This window comes from Dermatophagoides farinae, chromosome 9 (genome assembly GCF_024713945.1).
Source record: "Dermatophagoides farinae isolate YC_2012a chromosome 9, ASM2471394v1, whole genome shotgun sequence".
In the NCBI taxonomy this organism is placed as follows: domain Eukaryota; kingdom Metazoa; phylum Arthropoda; class Arachnida; order Sarcoptiformes; family Pyroglyphidae; genus Dermatophagoides; species Dermatophagoides farinae.
The window spans coordinates 3,004,570-3,018,939 of NC_134685.1; the positions used below are offsets into that span (position 1 = coordinate 3,004,570).

The 14,370-nt window shown below is 30.3% G+C and overlaps 4 protein-coding genes across 6 annotated transcripts; 1 reads left to right on the plus strand and 3 right to left on the minus strand.

Moving 5' to 3' along the window:
• Nucleotides 1-42: 42 nt before the first annotated feature.
• On the minus strand, nt 43-3,721 carry Fbl6 (F-box and leucine-rich repeat protein 6). The gene is made up of 5 exons (XM_047061171.2): nt 1,993-3,721; nt 1,589-1,928; nt 1,384-1,527; nt 894-1,310; nt 43-816 (listed from the first exon to the last, which is right to left on the minus strand). The coding sequence occupies exons 1-5, from the start codon at nt 2,937-2,939 to the stop codon at nt 514-516; spliced, it is 2,151 nt and encodes a 716-aa protein (XP_046917127.2). The 5' UTR covers nt 2,940-3,721; the 3' UTR covers nt 43-513.
• A 325-nt stretch (nt 3,722-4,046) lies between these two features.
• LOC124497535 (uncharacterized) lies at nt 4,047-5,803 on the minus strand. The gene is made up of 2 exons (XM_047061198.2): nt 5,052-5,803; nt 4,047-4,980 (listed from the first exon to the last, which is right to left on the minus strand). The coding sequence occupies exons 1-2, from the start codon at nt 5,262-5,264 to the stop codon at nt 4,414-4,416; spliced, it is 780 nt and encodes a 259-aa protein (XP_046917154.1). The 5' UTR covers nt 5,265-5,803; the 3' UTR covers nt 4,047-4,413.
• A 493-nt stretch (nt 5,804-6,296) lies between these two features.
• On the plus strand, nt 6,297-7,795 carry LOC124497523 (serine protease 40-like). Its single transcript, XM_047061185.2, has 2 exons — nt 6,297-7,287; nt 7,351-7,795. Exons 1-2 carry the CDS (start codon nt 6,315-6,317, stop codon nt 7,725-7,727), a joined length of 1,350 nt encoding a protein of 449 aa, XP_046917141.2. The 5' UTR covers nt 6,297-6,314; the 3' UTR covers nt 7,728-7,795.
• On the minus strand, nt 7,731-14,153 carry Myo31DF (Unconventional myosin ID). Of its 3 annotated transcripts, none has more exons than XM_075734230.1 (6): nt 13,835-14,153; nt 12,325-13,773; nt 11,616-12,094; nt 10,749-11,217; nt 9,467-10,595; nt 7,731-9,401 (listed from the first exon to the last, which is right to left on the minus strand). In XM_075734230.1, the coding sequence occupies exons 3-6, from the start codon at nt 11,705-11,707 to the stop codon at nt 7,888-7,890; spliced, it is 3,204 nt and encodes a 1,067-aa protein (XP_075590345.1). In that variant the 5' UTR covers nt 11,708-12,094; nt 12,325-13,773; nt 13,835-14,153; the 3' UTR covers nt 7,731-7,887. The 3 variants fall into 3 exon arrangements, with proteins under 3 accessions (XP_075590345.1, XP_075590344.1, XP_075590343.1); XM_075734229.1 differs by having other exon boundaries at nt 11,616-12,213; XM_075734228.1 differs by having other exon boundaries at nt 11,616-13,773; nt 13,885-14,153.
• Nucleotides 14,154-14,370: the final 217 nt, after the last annotated feature.

Sequence of the window (14,370 nt, forward strand, 5' to 3'; positions counted from 1 at the left end):
CCATAGATGGCCATACCTAAGTCAAAACAAAAACAAAAATTCTTTCGAATGATAATCATTGAAAAAATTAATGAAATTTTTTATTGTTTTCAATTTAAAATTATTATTATTATAATTATAATATATCATCAATAATGGCGATATTTATAAATGTATGGACATATTGATTATATAATGAATATGATGATGACAATGATGATGATGAAGATTGCAACATAAATTGATGATGATGAATTGATAAAGTTTTTACCATATAATTGATGACCAATTGAATTGATTGTTCCATTTTCAATCGAATATCATCTCAATGTATAGACGAAGATGAAAATAGTAGAAATGTGATCTATAATAGCATGCAAGCGCATACAAGTTAAAATTGATTATTTATTTTGATGATGATGATGATGATGATTTTCACCGGTGAAAAGCGAGATGTGATAATATATAAATAAATCTTGTTGATGACAAAAAGGCCACATGAAAATGGATGATGATAGTAGATAGATTCAAATCTTAATCATCACAACGGCCATCCAACATTAATTGTCGTAAACGTTGAAATTCTTCACCTTGAAATAAACGTTTCATACCACGTGGTAGACTACGACATGATTGTAAATCAATTGATATTAAATGTTCACCACAATGTAATATTAATCGTCTTAATGATTCCAATGATATTGCTGATCCACGTAGATCAATAGTACGTAATTTAACATCCTCAGATGGTACATCACAAATTGAACGGACACATTCATCCATACAGGATTCAGATTTATTCCACGAAAGATCAACATCAATCAATGATCTATTCCACTGTTGAATTTATGGAATGACAAAATAGAAAATTTATGAAATAAAAATGAGAAAAATGATTCAATTTTGATTCTTACCTTTTGAAAGACCATTCCAAGTGTTTCATCTTGCATTTTTGGACAATTTGATATAGACAAATGTTTCAATGACCATGCAGGTATTTTAACTAGACCACGTGGTGTTATACTTGGTGACCCACGGATATCTAATAATTTTAGATTTTCCGATGATTTTGTCAACTGTTCAATAACAAGATCAGTATGGCCAGCAGATACCATATAATCAACATTGAATGGTATGCTAAGCTCTTCCAATCGTGGCCAACCATCAGTGTTACATCCAAGGCTTATCGGTTGAAATGCAATATTTGCTGCACGTAATATACGCATTTTTGGGCAACTCTGTTGAAATTTATCGATCGGAATGGTCGAACAACGAGATCCCAATGAATGTACGTTTGATATGTCCAACACTTCAAGATTTGGACATGATTCCTATAAAAAAAAAGAATTTTTTTTCATCAACAAAAATTCGATTATCACAAAAGCAAAAAAAAAAAATTCTTACCAAAACCATTGAAAAACAGGTTGGAAACGATGTCATCATATTTTCTGACATGTAAAATGAACGTAATGATTCACCACATCTTTCAATCAATGGTCTAAATGATGGTGTTTGGAATGGATTCTGGCAGTTGTGCTGTTGTGATGCCTGAAATAAAATTTAAAAATTTTATTAAAATTTTGGTGATAAATCGATGATAATTACATACAGTGATACCGGATATATTCAATAGACGAAGATTACCCGCATGGGCAATAACAGATTGAAGAAATGGTGATGCTATATTACGACAACGACGAATGCTTAATGAATGGAGATCATATTGGGAACAATCGGCTAAAAATTCCAACATTTTCTTTGCCATATCGGCTTTCCAATTCGATAGATCAATATGTTGTACTGATTGAAAAAGGCGATTTTCCTGATGTAAACGTCGAAATCTTTCCATTGGAAAACGTGATTCCGACAATGAACTTAAATCAATTGTTGACCATAATGCTGGACTTGTTATGATTAATTGTCGCCAATGTTCACAAACTTGTGCCAATCTATTCACGAAATAAAAAATCCGATTATAAAATGATTAAAAATGAAATATTGATTGATTATTACTTGATCAATGTCCAGATTGGTGATTCCGGTGCATTCGATTCGATAGTCATTTTAAATAAACGTGTCAATAATTCTGGTGGAAATATTTGTTTAAATTCATGTTCATTCGGTTGAAATAGATGACGAAAATTATTTGTCATTCCTGATGATGATGATGATGAATTTTGATTATTTTGATTCATAGAATTCATCGTTGAATTTGTTTTATTTGAATTTGTTTTCGATTTTTTTGTCATTGTTGTTGATTTAGTGGCTTTTTCTTCATTTGTTGATTTAGTGATTGTTTTTGGTTTCGATTTTTTACGGCTACGTTTATTACCCGTTTCATTTGTTGATGATGCTGATGATTTACGTTTCTTATTTTTCGATGACGACGACGATGATAATGATGATGATGATGAATTGGATGAATTTTGTGATCTGGAAGCACGTACCGTACGATCAACATCACCACCAATCACATAATCAACATCATCATAATCTTTTGATTCTTCTGGTTCATAATCATCATCATCATCGTCATCCATAACTATTGATTCATAATCATCATCTTGTTGTTGTAATGTTGGTGGTGGTGGTTGTTGTTGTTGTTGTGGCTCGGATGAAACAATTTCACCATTATTTTCTACTTTTAACGTCGAATGACCATTTGAATTATTTTCCAATTTATTGATTGTTTTCATCATTGAACGTGTTCGACGATTCAAAAATGGCTGTTCTGTTTTCAACGATGATGGTGGTGATATTGAAGTTGTTGAACCATTTATTGAATCAGATTTTGGTGAATAATCATCATCATCGTCGTCGTTGTTATTGGCAGCCACTACATCATTATTATTCAATGATGTATCAGAATTTTCATCATTTTGACCATCATCTAGTTGTTTTTGTTGGTAGTCAACAACTGAAGCAGCAGCAGCAGCAGCAGTCGATTTTTGTTGTTCCATTTTTTGTTTTATTTGGTTTTTAAACAACAACAACAAAAAAATTCAATTACACAAAACGAAATGAATTTCAAAAAAAAAAAAAAATCTGAAGATCAATGAAATCAAATGAAGAAGAAGAAAAAGTTGATGCTGGTGATGATGGTCAAGTTTTACAGAAAATTCTTTCAATTTTCATCATCATTATCATCATATTTTTCATTGAATAAATTGATGAATGATTATGAAAATCAATGTTTATCATTGTCGAATTCTGGCGAATTTTTTTTGAAAATGAAAATAGACATACACACACACAAACAGAAAAAAATGGATGATCCAAATTGATAAATTGTGAATATATACGAAAAATGTTGATGATGATATTTTCAACCACAACCACAATAACCACAATAACAACAACAACAACAAGTTTGTGATATAGACGTTTTCGTGTCAACGATGATGATCGTGTCAACGATGATGATAATAAAGCGCGTTTATATTATCATCATCATCATCATCATCAAAAACCAGATCCACGAAGCCAAAAAATCTTGTTCGACCAACAACAACAACAACAACAACAACAAATATTTTTTCAATGAATGAATGAAAAAAAAAAATTATTCCGGAGATAGCGGTACTTCAACACCACACTATCGCTATCGCTATCCCCCCTCCCCTTTTTGTCAGGAAAAAATAAACAAAAATCAAAACGAAGACGAAGACAGAGAAGAAGAAGAATCCAAAGATCAACAACAAAAAAAAGTTGTTTTTATTTTTATTTTTTTCCAGGTTCAATCATCATCATCATCAACATGAACATCAAAGCAACAGTAACGCTTATAAGACTACTACCATACTTGTTGTTGTTGTTGCAGGGTAATAACATACCGATGAAAATAGTTTTTGCAGTAGTGGTTGGTGGTAGTTCATACACACATAACATGCCACAAACGAGGTCAATCCATCAATAGCAAATACTATTCATTCATCGAATGTACATGTACTTCAAAAAAAAAGGTAGCAGTAAGGTGTGATGATGACAACCATTTTTTTTTTCATTTCATTCATAAACACTAGTACGACAATGACAACAAGATTCGAATTTTGTATACAAAAAAAAAATTCAAATAAAAATTTCATTTTTTTTTATTATTATTATTCACAAATAAAAAGATTCATTCAAAAATGGTGATAATAATCATAATAATAATATATAAATCATCAATTTTTGTTGTGTATGATGCGGGGGGGTTGGGGTTGAATAATTTCAAACAAATATTTTTTTTTTTTTACGAAATGAGAATTCATTCATTAAACAAATAAAAAAAAAACAAATCAAACAATCCGGACAAATAAAATGATGCTGACCCATCATATATATATATATACGCAAAACAAGAGATGAAAATTTGGATGGATTGATGATGAATTAAAAACAAAGACATCAACAACGAAATACATAAAATGGATTGTGATGGTTCATATATATTCAAAGTTCTTCCAATAATTTAGTCACTTGTTCAATTTGGCCAACAATTTCATCATATCTTTGTATTTTTTGTAATTGTTCTTTTTCTAATTCTGCTAAATTTTTTTGTTTCAATGTTTCAATCTCTTTCAATTTCTTTTTCAAATTTCTTAGCCGTTTAACTGGATCAGTGGCTAATGGTTGACCACATTCATTTACAGCCATTGGTTTCTGCTGCTGTTGTTGTTGTTGTTGTTGTTGAGCTATTTGAGATGATATACCATCAACGATATTATCATTTTTAGATGATTGTTGTTGTAATGAGTTTTTTGATTTGACCACTTTCCATTCATTAGATAATGTTGTTGATGTATTTGTTGATAATGATGTATTGTAAATATTTTGATCCAATTGTTGATCAAAATCAAAATTATTAAATTGTTGCATTAATGTTGATGATGATGATTTTGATGATATTTTCGATGATGATGATGATGATCCGGAAGTTTTATTCAATGGCGTCAATACTTCTGGTTCCAAGGTTACTGTACGCATTTCCATTTCGATACGAGGCAAATGATAAAATGGCTGATGACAAAAGATAAAACAAAACAAAAAATGATCAATTTTTCATCTACAGAATGCAAAAACAAACAAACCTGAGCATCTGCCGATAATGGTTTCGAAGGCCTTTTTTGTTCATGTTGTTGTTGTTGTTGTTCACGTTTACCTTTGGCCATATAGATTGGCACTTCTTCTTGTGGTACATAACCATCTTTTACACGACGTGCTTTACGCCATGAACCATCTGGCCTTTGTGAACTGGCAATGAATTTTGTACCAGATTCATCTGTTACATATGTTGTTGACATTTTTTTTTTTGATGATGATAATAATGATGATGATGAATCTCAATCAAATCAGTAGACTATTTCAGGTGGCTGACAACAAGTTGAATTAAAATTTTTTTTTTTTTTTACACTAAACACACATTCATAGTTTTTCAATCGAATGTTCGAATTTTTTTTTTTTGAATTTAATTACAAAAAAAAAATCAAATCATGTGGATGTTGTCGATGATGATGATGATGATGATCACAATTGGTAATTGATTAATTAAATTAATAACATATTATAATCTATATAAATTTAAATTTAAAATTTCAAACTGTACAATATTATTATTGTAATTGAATCAAATTCTTAAATTCTGCACCGCAACCATTGGCCGCAAACAATTACAACACAATAACCAACCATTGGCCATATTATCATTTGAATTCTAAAATGTTTAGAATACTACCACCAAGACCAATATGGAATTAATCTGTCGAGATATATCAATTAAATTGAACCAAAAACAAACCAAATGAGAGAATATTCACACACACACAAACAAACATCACACAATAAACACACGACACCGTATTTTTTTTTGGTTAGATTTTTTTTTAATGGTTATGGCTACAATTGATTCATTTCAACCATCACAATGTTATACGTTAAAGGGTAGAAGCATTCAATAATTATGATGGTAATGTAGGAAAATTCATTTAGCCATAAATGACATCATTGTGACCAAAAACGACCAACAAACAAACAAATGTAAATTACCATTCAGCCTAAAGACCAATGCGTGTGTGGTTGATGATATATTATTTGTGCATCATGTGTGCATGTTTATTTTCATCATTCTGCACATGCGTGTTTCGTGTTCAACACACCAATCATATGTGATGGCGCCAAATGTTTAAAAAAAAATGTTTTTGTTTTCCAAAAAAAAAAACTTTTTTTTTATTAAATTTTCGAATTTTTTTTCTTAAAAATAGAGATGATAAAAGCCAATTCAAATGGAATTTTTAATTTTTAATTTTCTCTTTCTCTATCTGTGTGTGTGTGTTTTGTTTACCGATAAACAATCGATGATGATGTTGTTTAATATGTCGATTCAATGGCTAATATTTTCTGCATTAATAAAAATAGCCTTGATGACACCAAATGAATCAAGAGATCAACAAACAACAAATAACAATGATAATAACAATAAAAATGATCAAGTAATACGTGAATTTAGTGATAAACATAATCATCTTACACATAGATGGCCATTTATGGCTGCATTAAAAGATTATCAATCTGGAAAGATATTCTGCACTGGTGTTATGATTGGTTATGATCTGGTGATGACCGCTGCCCAATGTTTAGAACGTACAGAATCGAATGGTATAAAATTACAACGTACAATAGAATCATATCGTGTATTAATGAATTGTGATAATATACATTCACATGGTTGTCATTCATATCATCCAGAAATATTTGCCATTCATGATAAACATATGGATGTATTACATTTGAATGATTTGGCCATTATTAAATTAAATATTCCAATACCAGATAATTTGAACATATCAATGTTTGCACATTTTATACCGAAAATTAAATATAATGAAGTGATGAATCGTTTGGATTTATCCAAATGTTCAATAGTTGGATATGGTTATCCAAGTAAATCAGAAATACGACAATTGAGTAAAAAACAAAAACGTGAAATTACACGAAAATCTTCAGGCACATTACATGCTATTCATGTATCGACAATGAATCCAGATGATGAACCACAATCTGGTCAAATATGTGGTAAACATTATCAAATGTATCGTCGGACAGAAACATTTTGTGTTGGCCATGAACATTCATCATTATTAGCATTATATGAAGGTGATCATGGTTCACCATTGATTTGTCCATCATTGGATGGTAATAATCGCATCATTGGTATGATGACACATCAATTAACAATGCGTGAACAGGATCATCAATTTGCACCGGCATTATTTACAAATCTATCAAAACATGAACATTGGATTCTATCATCAATTCGAATACTAAAAGGTAAATACACCACGAGTAAACACACCCACACAACACTGAAATAATTTTTATTTCATTTCATAGCATTAAAAAATTCCAAACATTTTGAAAAATGGCTATTTTATCGTGAACAACATCCAAATAAAAATGACAATGATAATATCCATATACGACAATCACATTATTCTGCATATACATTCATAGTTTTTCTACCAATCGTTATATCAGTGGCATTCATTATTGCTGGTTTTTATTATTATTATCAAAATGATGATGCCGGTGATGATGATGATGGTGATGATGATAGTGGTGGTGGTGGTGGTACTGCTGGTGTCGGTGTAAATCGTAATGAAAATGACCATCAATCAGCAGAAGAAGAAAACGAAGAAAATACCACAAAAATTATCATTAAAAATGGTATACCAGATGAATATATAAGAATGACTCAAAAGTTCACATGATAATGGCATGATTTGAAATCTTTATTTTGTTTGTTGATTAAAAAAAAAATAAATTCATTTAAAAAGAACATCATAATAATTTAAATTTTAAAAAACAAAATTTGATCGATAATTCAATGAATTTTCGTTGTTGTTGTTGTTGTTGTGTGGCTGTAGTCATTTACAAACCATTCGAACGTTGTGTTTGCTGCTGCTGTTGTTGTTGTTGTTGTTGACCAAATGAAGATGGCCACAATAAACTAAGATGATTTCCATTTCTTTTAAATAAAACTTGTTCTGGATGTTGTCCACCACTTGGTTCAACCATTAAAACTTTTTCTTTATTACCTAATCGACAATGTATTGAATCACTAATGGTAACCATTAAATCACGTTTAGTTAATATGGCATATTGTTTTAGAATGATTGCAACAAATTCTCCAATACGATTTACTGGTCTAATAAATGGATCATTTGAATCGATAAATGCAACGACAAAATCATTTCCACCACGAACATTAACGGCAACTAATTGATCAAAACCTTTTGTTATGGCAATACCAGTTGCATCCATAATTGGTGTTGCATGTCCAACAATTTTCGATGTTTTCCAATCAATACGATATATGGTACGTTCAGTAACAACAATCCAACGATCAACACATTTTCGTAGAAATGATGATGATGCTTTGATTACACGACTTGAAAATAGAACCGTTTCATTCGGTAAAAATTGTCGTACTTCTGCTTGAAATTGATTTGCTTTGATATTTGTTTCTTTGTGTCCAAGATAATTACCAAGCCATTTATCGGCCAAACCATAATTCAAACGACGTCCACACAATGCTGCTGTTGCAATGATTTTCAATCGAAATTCTGGCCATTGTTCATACGGTATACGACGTAATAATAACCATGCTTTCCATCGGCGATAAATACGGCGAATAACATCAATAACCGTGGTTAATGCTCTTGGTGCTTTAGGCCAACCTTTTTGTTCCAATTCTAAACGTTGTTGTGTTGCGGTCATTTTTGTCGATTGATATGATGATCGTTGACCTGGCTGATATAATTGTCGTGTTTGTATGGCTAATGAATGTAATTCAGAAAGATATTGACGAAGTTTATAACGACGATATGCTTGTAGAATATACATTGCAGCACGAAGCCGTCGTATTCGCATACGAACCAATGTACCACGCCAATTTTTTTGTAATAAAACAATAATCATTCCTATATAACGTTCACGTTGTTGTTCCAATTCCACTACTGTTTGTGGTGATCTAATAAAAATTTTTGTTTTACCATATTCAACATCCGATGTAAAACGTTTATCATTTATCAATGCTTGACATGCTTGCATAGCATCACCATCACGAAAATTTGGCCATGTTAATGGTGAAATCATTTTATAACGTTGATAGAAACGTTCATATGTTGAACGATGTGCAAAACCAGCACGACGTACACGAACATTTTCAACCAGGCCAAGATATTCCACTTGATGTGATATAATGGCTGGATCAAATTTTGATGGTGATTTATCGGCATTTGGTTTTATACAACGAATATAGAATGGAACTTTTTGTTTCAAATTTTCAATCAAATCATTCATTGATGTTTTAAATAAATAACCGGCTGTAACTGGTCTTCGGCTTACTTCAGTTATATTTTTCGAACCTTCGGGCCACATTTCTATATTTAAAATTTTAAACAAGATAAATAAATAATCAAAAAAATATGTGGACAAATCTACATACCTGAAATGACTTTATTCTGGCTGGAATATAAAAGCCGTTTAAAATCTTGGAATAATGTATCACGATTTTTCTCGATAAATCCATCAATATCATAAACAACTGGTCCAGCATAATGTTTCAAACGAAAATGATGATCATGTTCCAATGATTTATCTGTCGGTGATTTACGTCTTGAATCATAATATCGTTGATCACGATATTTATTGTCCATTGTTTCCAATAATAATGGATCCGTAATACGACCAACAGCCAGACATGAATCATCCATTGTAGCGAACATGCCGGTTTTTTGATTATCCATCAATGAACAAATTGGTGCATTATCAAAATAATCAATCTGTATCCAATTAATACCTTCACGTGCATATTCTTCTTGTTCTTGTCGTAATACTAAACTAATGAATAATTGTTGTAAACGTTCATTACAATAATTAATACAGAATTGTTCAAAACTATTCTGTTCAAGTACTTCAAAACCATAGATATCTAGTACACCAATAACGGCACATTGTGATGAATGATGTTGATTACGACGATTGAATTGTTTTGGATTTGCATTATGATCAATCATTAATGCACGATTAACACCGGAAACAACTTGGTTAAATAATCGTTCATAGATGGCTTTTGAAAATGCATCACGACCAGCTTCTGCTTGTTGAACAGTATGATCTTTACGCATTATTTCACGATTAGCAGCAATGGTTCTTGAACATAATGTTTTTTCCAATTGTTCCATTGATATTGCCAATAATTTTGAAACATTTTGTGCAGATTGTCTGGTTTTTGGATCAATCAATACCATTGATGATGATTGTTTGGCACCACCACCACCAGATTGATTCAATACAAATTTGACATTACCTAAATGTATAATAGCAGCTAATATATAATCAATAGTTGAAATTTCATCATTACTAAATTGTAATGTTTTCATTGCTGATTCAACTTGTTTATAATTGGCACTATCATTTGTCAGCTTTGATACTTGTCCTTGCCGTAAATAATTATATAATTGTTGATCACGTTGTAACGATAATTCATTTAAACGTTTTTCATTGCAACCAAATAATAGTTGATAAAATGAATGAAAATTACGTTCGCCAGGTTGTTGCATTACAACACGTGACTAGTAATAATAATGTGATGGGGGCAAAACAAAAACATTGCGAAAAATTTGTTCATTGAAGCATTTTTGAATTAAAAAAAAAATAAAATAAACAAAACGGAAAAAATAGGTTAATCACAAAACAAACATATGGATTATATTAGATTAGTTTACCTTTTCCAATAGATAATTATTAATATGACCACCTAATGGATCGCCTTTGAAATCAAAATTAATGTCCATATATTTTCCAAATCTTGATGAATTATCATTACGAATTGTTTTAGCATTACCAAATGTTTCAAGAATACAATTTGATTTCAATAAAATATTTTTAACACGTTCAATTTCAGCTTGTCCATTCACATTGGTGATTGCCGCTAAATAACGCATTATAATTTTCGATGCTTCTGTTTTACCGGAACCAGATTCACCAGATATCAATATACAGGTATCACGTACCTGTTGACGCATTGTTTTATATGCAGCATCACCAATAGCGAATATATGTGGTGAACGTTCGAAAATTTCACGGCCACGATATTCACGAACATTATCAGGGCCATATATTGATAATGTTTTATATGGATTTAATGATATACAAACTTCACCAATGTATGTATAATAATAGCCTGATTGATATCTGATGGAAACAAAAAATTAAATTCTATGTGATAAGTTATAAATAGAAAAATTGTATCAAAAAAATCCAATAAAACTAATGGATAGAAAATTTCAAAATCAAAAAAAAGAGATCAATCTAAATAAAGGTAAATTATTTGATAAATTGCATTTCATTTTTGTATCCAGGACAATCACCGTTATCATCATTTAGTTTTTGCAATAGAAAACTTACTAAATAGAAAATTTTCAAGTCATCAACAAACACATTTCAGATGATGATGATTGAAAAAAAACCTAATCTAATCAAAGTTTTAGTTTGAAAATCACAATTAATTAATCGAGTATTTCAACGATGCAACTTAAACTTGATAATATAATAATTTAGGATGTAAAAAAAAGAGAAGAAAAAATTCTTACCTTATTTTAAGATTTTCTATCAAAGATTCTTTGGTTATGTTTTCCAATAGTACACAATCGCCAACACCAGCTTGTCCAGTTAAATGTGACATTTTTTTTCGTTTAAGATTTTTAATAAAAAAAAAATAAAATAAAAATAGACTAGTCGAGCAGAAACAGAAGTCAGATTGAAGGAAAAATTTCTTTTTTCCAATTTGAAAATAATAATTTTTCACTTATTGATGATAACGAATAATTAAAGGATGCTATATGGGTGATGAAGATGATGATGATGATGATGACTCATCGATTGTGATTTCATACCATGTGAGAAAAAAAAATCACATATACAAAGATTATTCACAAAGAAACAACTTGTTATTGAATGCCGATGATGATGATGATGGGATGTTTAGATGTTTAAAAAAGTGTCTGTGTGTTTGGTCCACTCATATACAAACACAAAAGAAACAAAAATAAAACAAAAACTGGTTAGCGCGCTATTAATTTCAAACACGTTTGATTTTGAAAAAAAAACCACCAAAGATGGTAATAACAGACGGTAATATTGAATTCAAAATTGGATTTTTTTTGTTGTTTGAATTGAAAACACACTGAGCTGTAGCAGAAGATGTGAAATGAAATGATAATGAAAGTTTTCAAACACAAAAAAAACAACAACAATGAGAATGAATGTTTAAACATTACACATTTACAAATACTTGATTACCTGTATTGTTTGGATAATGAGAACGTGTTGATTGGCCCAAATAAAAAAAATAATGATTTTTTTGTTGATTATCAATCCATTGAATGGATAAAAAATAATCCACTCGTTGATGATGACAATGATGATGATACAATCAATGAAGATATCAGATCATCGGTGTTCATTATCAAAAAAAAAAAAAAAAATTAGGTTGATTTTTTTCCGTTTGTTTACACAGGAAAAAAATTCAATAATCTGAAATTATTTTAATTCGGCTTCTTTGAATGGCGAGTTTGTACTGTCGTTGTCGTCTGGTATCGTTTCTGACAGTTAAATCGGGTTTTAATTTTACCGCTATAGTTGTATTGGTTGGAAAAAAAATATTTCATCCATACGGATTGATTACTGTTATTGAAATGCTGTTTATTTGCAATACCAAATAATCACACAACGACGACAACGATGATGATGATCATTACCAAATAGGAAAATATTACATTTACACACAATCATCATCGACTTCAATCATCCAGAACACACACACACACACATGTATAATGTATAAGCGCGGAAGAACACAACGACAAACATAATAATATCGTTATCCGTTTTTATATACAATGTTGTTGTTATATGACGATCCACAATATAGAAAATGACAATTGGTGGTTGTTTAGTTTGGCTGAATGATGATGATTAAATAGATACACTTGTTGCTGGGAGTGTCTCTCTGTTCTAATAGAAAATTACTTTATCATGTGGGTTGCATAACAACAATTATGATGATGATGATGATGATAATAATAATGGGTGATGGTATGGCACAACACAAACACAGTTGCAATCAATTTTCCATGTCTCTCTCTCTCCGTCGTTTTCACTCTTTCGATAGATCTATCTATCTCTTTTTTTTCACTGATCAAATAAATACATCTGTTTCATAATGATGATGATGATGGTGAGACATTTTAGTTTTTTTTTGAATTTTAACAAACCAAAACTTTTTAAATGAATGAATGAATGAAAAAAAACACAAGGCCGTAAATCGTCTATTGAGAATTGTTGTTTGAATAAAACAAAAACACCAATTTCGTCATCATTATTTTCAATTTGATTCGATTTTGTTGTCGTTGTTGTTGATGACGATTTTGAGGCCAAATTTTTCCATTGTTTTCATTTTTTTAAGTTGAAATCAATTTAACTCATTGATGATGATGATGATGACCAAAGAAGAAGAAAAAAAAAATCACAAGTTTAGTTAAATTTAATTAATGATGATGATGGTTAATTGATGTGGGTTTTGTTGTTCATTTATTAATTACCAAGTGTTTTAAGGAATTGAAAAATTTTTTCGTTGTTGTTTAGTTTTTTTTTTTAATTGTTGTTCCTGTATGATTTCTTGTTGTTGTTGTTGTTGTTGTTGCGAATGGTTATAAATTTTAATTATCATCGTCACCACCAACTTCAGGGCTATTGTGAAAAAGCAAAAAAAAAAAATGAGTGAAAGTGAACAAAAAAAAAATCAACCTACGCCATTGAATGAATTTAATAAATACAAATATGGGAAAATTCATTGGCTACCATGACATTGTTAATTTTGCATTTGATTATAGGAATTATGTGGATTCCAAGATCAAGAACGAACACACCCACACACGTTATTTGTTGTCATCTACAATAGCCAGTTTTTTTCTTTTGGGTTTTTTCCCATCCACGAAATACAATCTTCTTCAAGAATAAAAAAAAAGAGTTTTGATTGACAAAGAAAAAAAAATGATGATATCTTCACAAGATCATTGATTCATTGAAAAACGATACCATATTTATGGTTTTGATTTCTAGGTTGAACTGATTGATTGATTCACATATCAATTGTTTTTTTTTTTTTTAATTAGAAGAAACAAAATTTCACACAAAGTGGCGAGAGAAGAAAAAAATTTTTTTTTTTCAAATTCATTCGAATATATATTCACACAATCGATTCTATCGATTGATTCGTTTTTCATTATCCATATTTTATTTCTGCTAATTTTTTGGTAGTGGCAGTTATGGCAGTGGTAGTTTGAC

What these genes read in the sequence shown, in the direction of transcription:
- LOC124497535 (XM_047061198.2), bottom strand. Translation starts at nt 5,264, where the DNA reads ATGTCAACAACATATGTAACAGATGAATCTGGTACAAAATTCATTGCC. An exon ending in CATTATCGGCAGATGCTCAG is followed by an intron (nt 4,981 to 5,051) that starts GTTTGTTTGTTT and finishes TTTTGTCATCAG; the next exon opens with CCATTTTATCATTTGCCTCG.
- LOC124497523 (XM_047061185.2), top strand. Translation starts at nt 6,315, where the DNA reads ATGATGATGTTGTTTAATATGTCGATTCAATGGCTAATATTTTCTGCA. An exon ending in ATCAATTCGAATACTAAAAG is followed by an intron (nt 7,288 to 7,350) that starts GTAAATACACCA and finishes TTCATTTCATAG; the next exon opens with CATTAAAAAATTCCAAACAT.
- Fbl6 (XM_047061171.2), bottom strand. Translation starts at nt 2,939, where the DNA reads ATGGAACAACAAAAATCGACTGCTGCTGCTGCTGCTGCTTCAGTTGTT. An exon ending in CCAATCTGGACATTGATCAA is followed by an intron (nt 1,929 to 1,992) that starts GTAATAATCAAT and finishes TTTCGTGAATAG; the next exon opens with ATTGGCACAAGTTTGTGAAC. An exon ending in TGAATATATCCGGTATCACT is followed by an intron (nt 1,528 to 1,588) that starts GTATGTAATTAT and finishes ATTTTATTTCAG; the next exon opens with GCATCACAACAGCACAACTG.
- Myo31DF (XM_075734228.1), bottom strand. Translation starts at nt 11,707, where the DNA reads ATGTCACATTTAACTGGACAAGCTGGTGTTGGCGATTGTGTACTATTG. An exon ending in ATAGAAAATCTTAAAATAAG is followed by an intron (nt 11,218 to 11,615) that starts GTAAGAATTTTT and finishes TGTTTCCATCAG; the next exon opens with ATATCAATCAGGCTATTATT. An exon ending in ATAATTATCTATTGGAAAAG is followed by an intron (nt 10,596 to 10,748) that starts GTAAACTAATCT and finishes TATTATTACTAG; the next exon opens with TCACGTGTTGTAATGCAACA.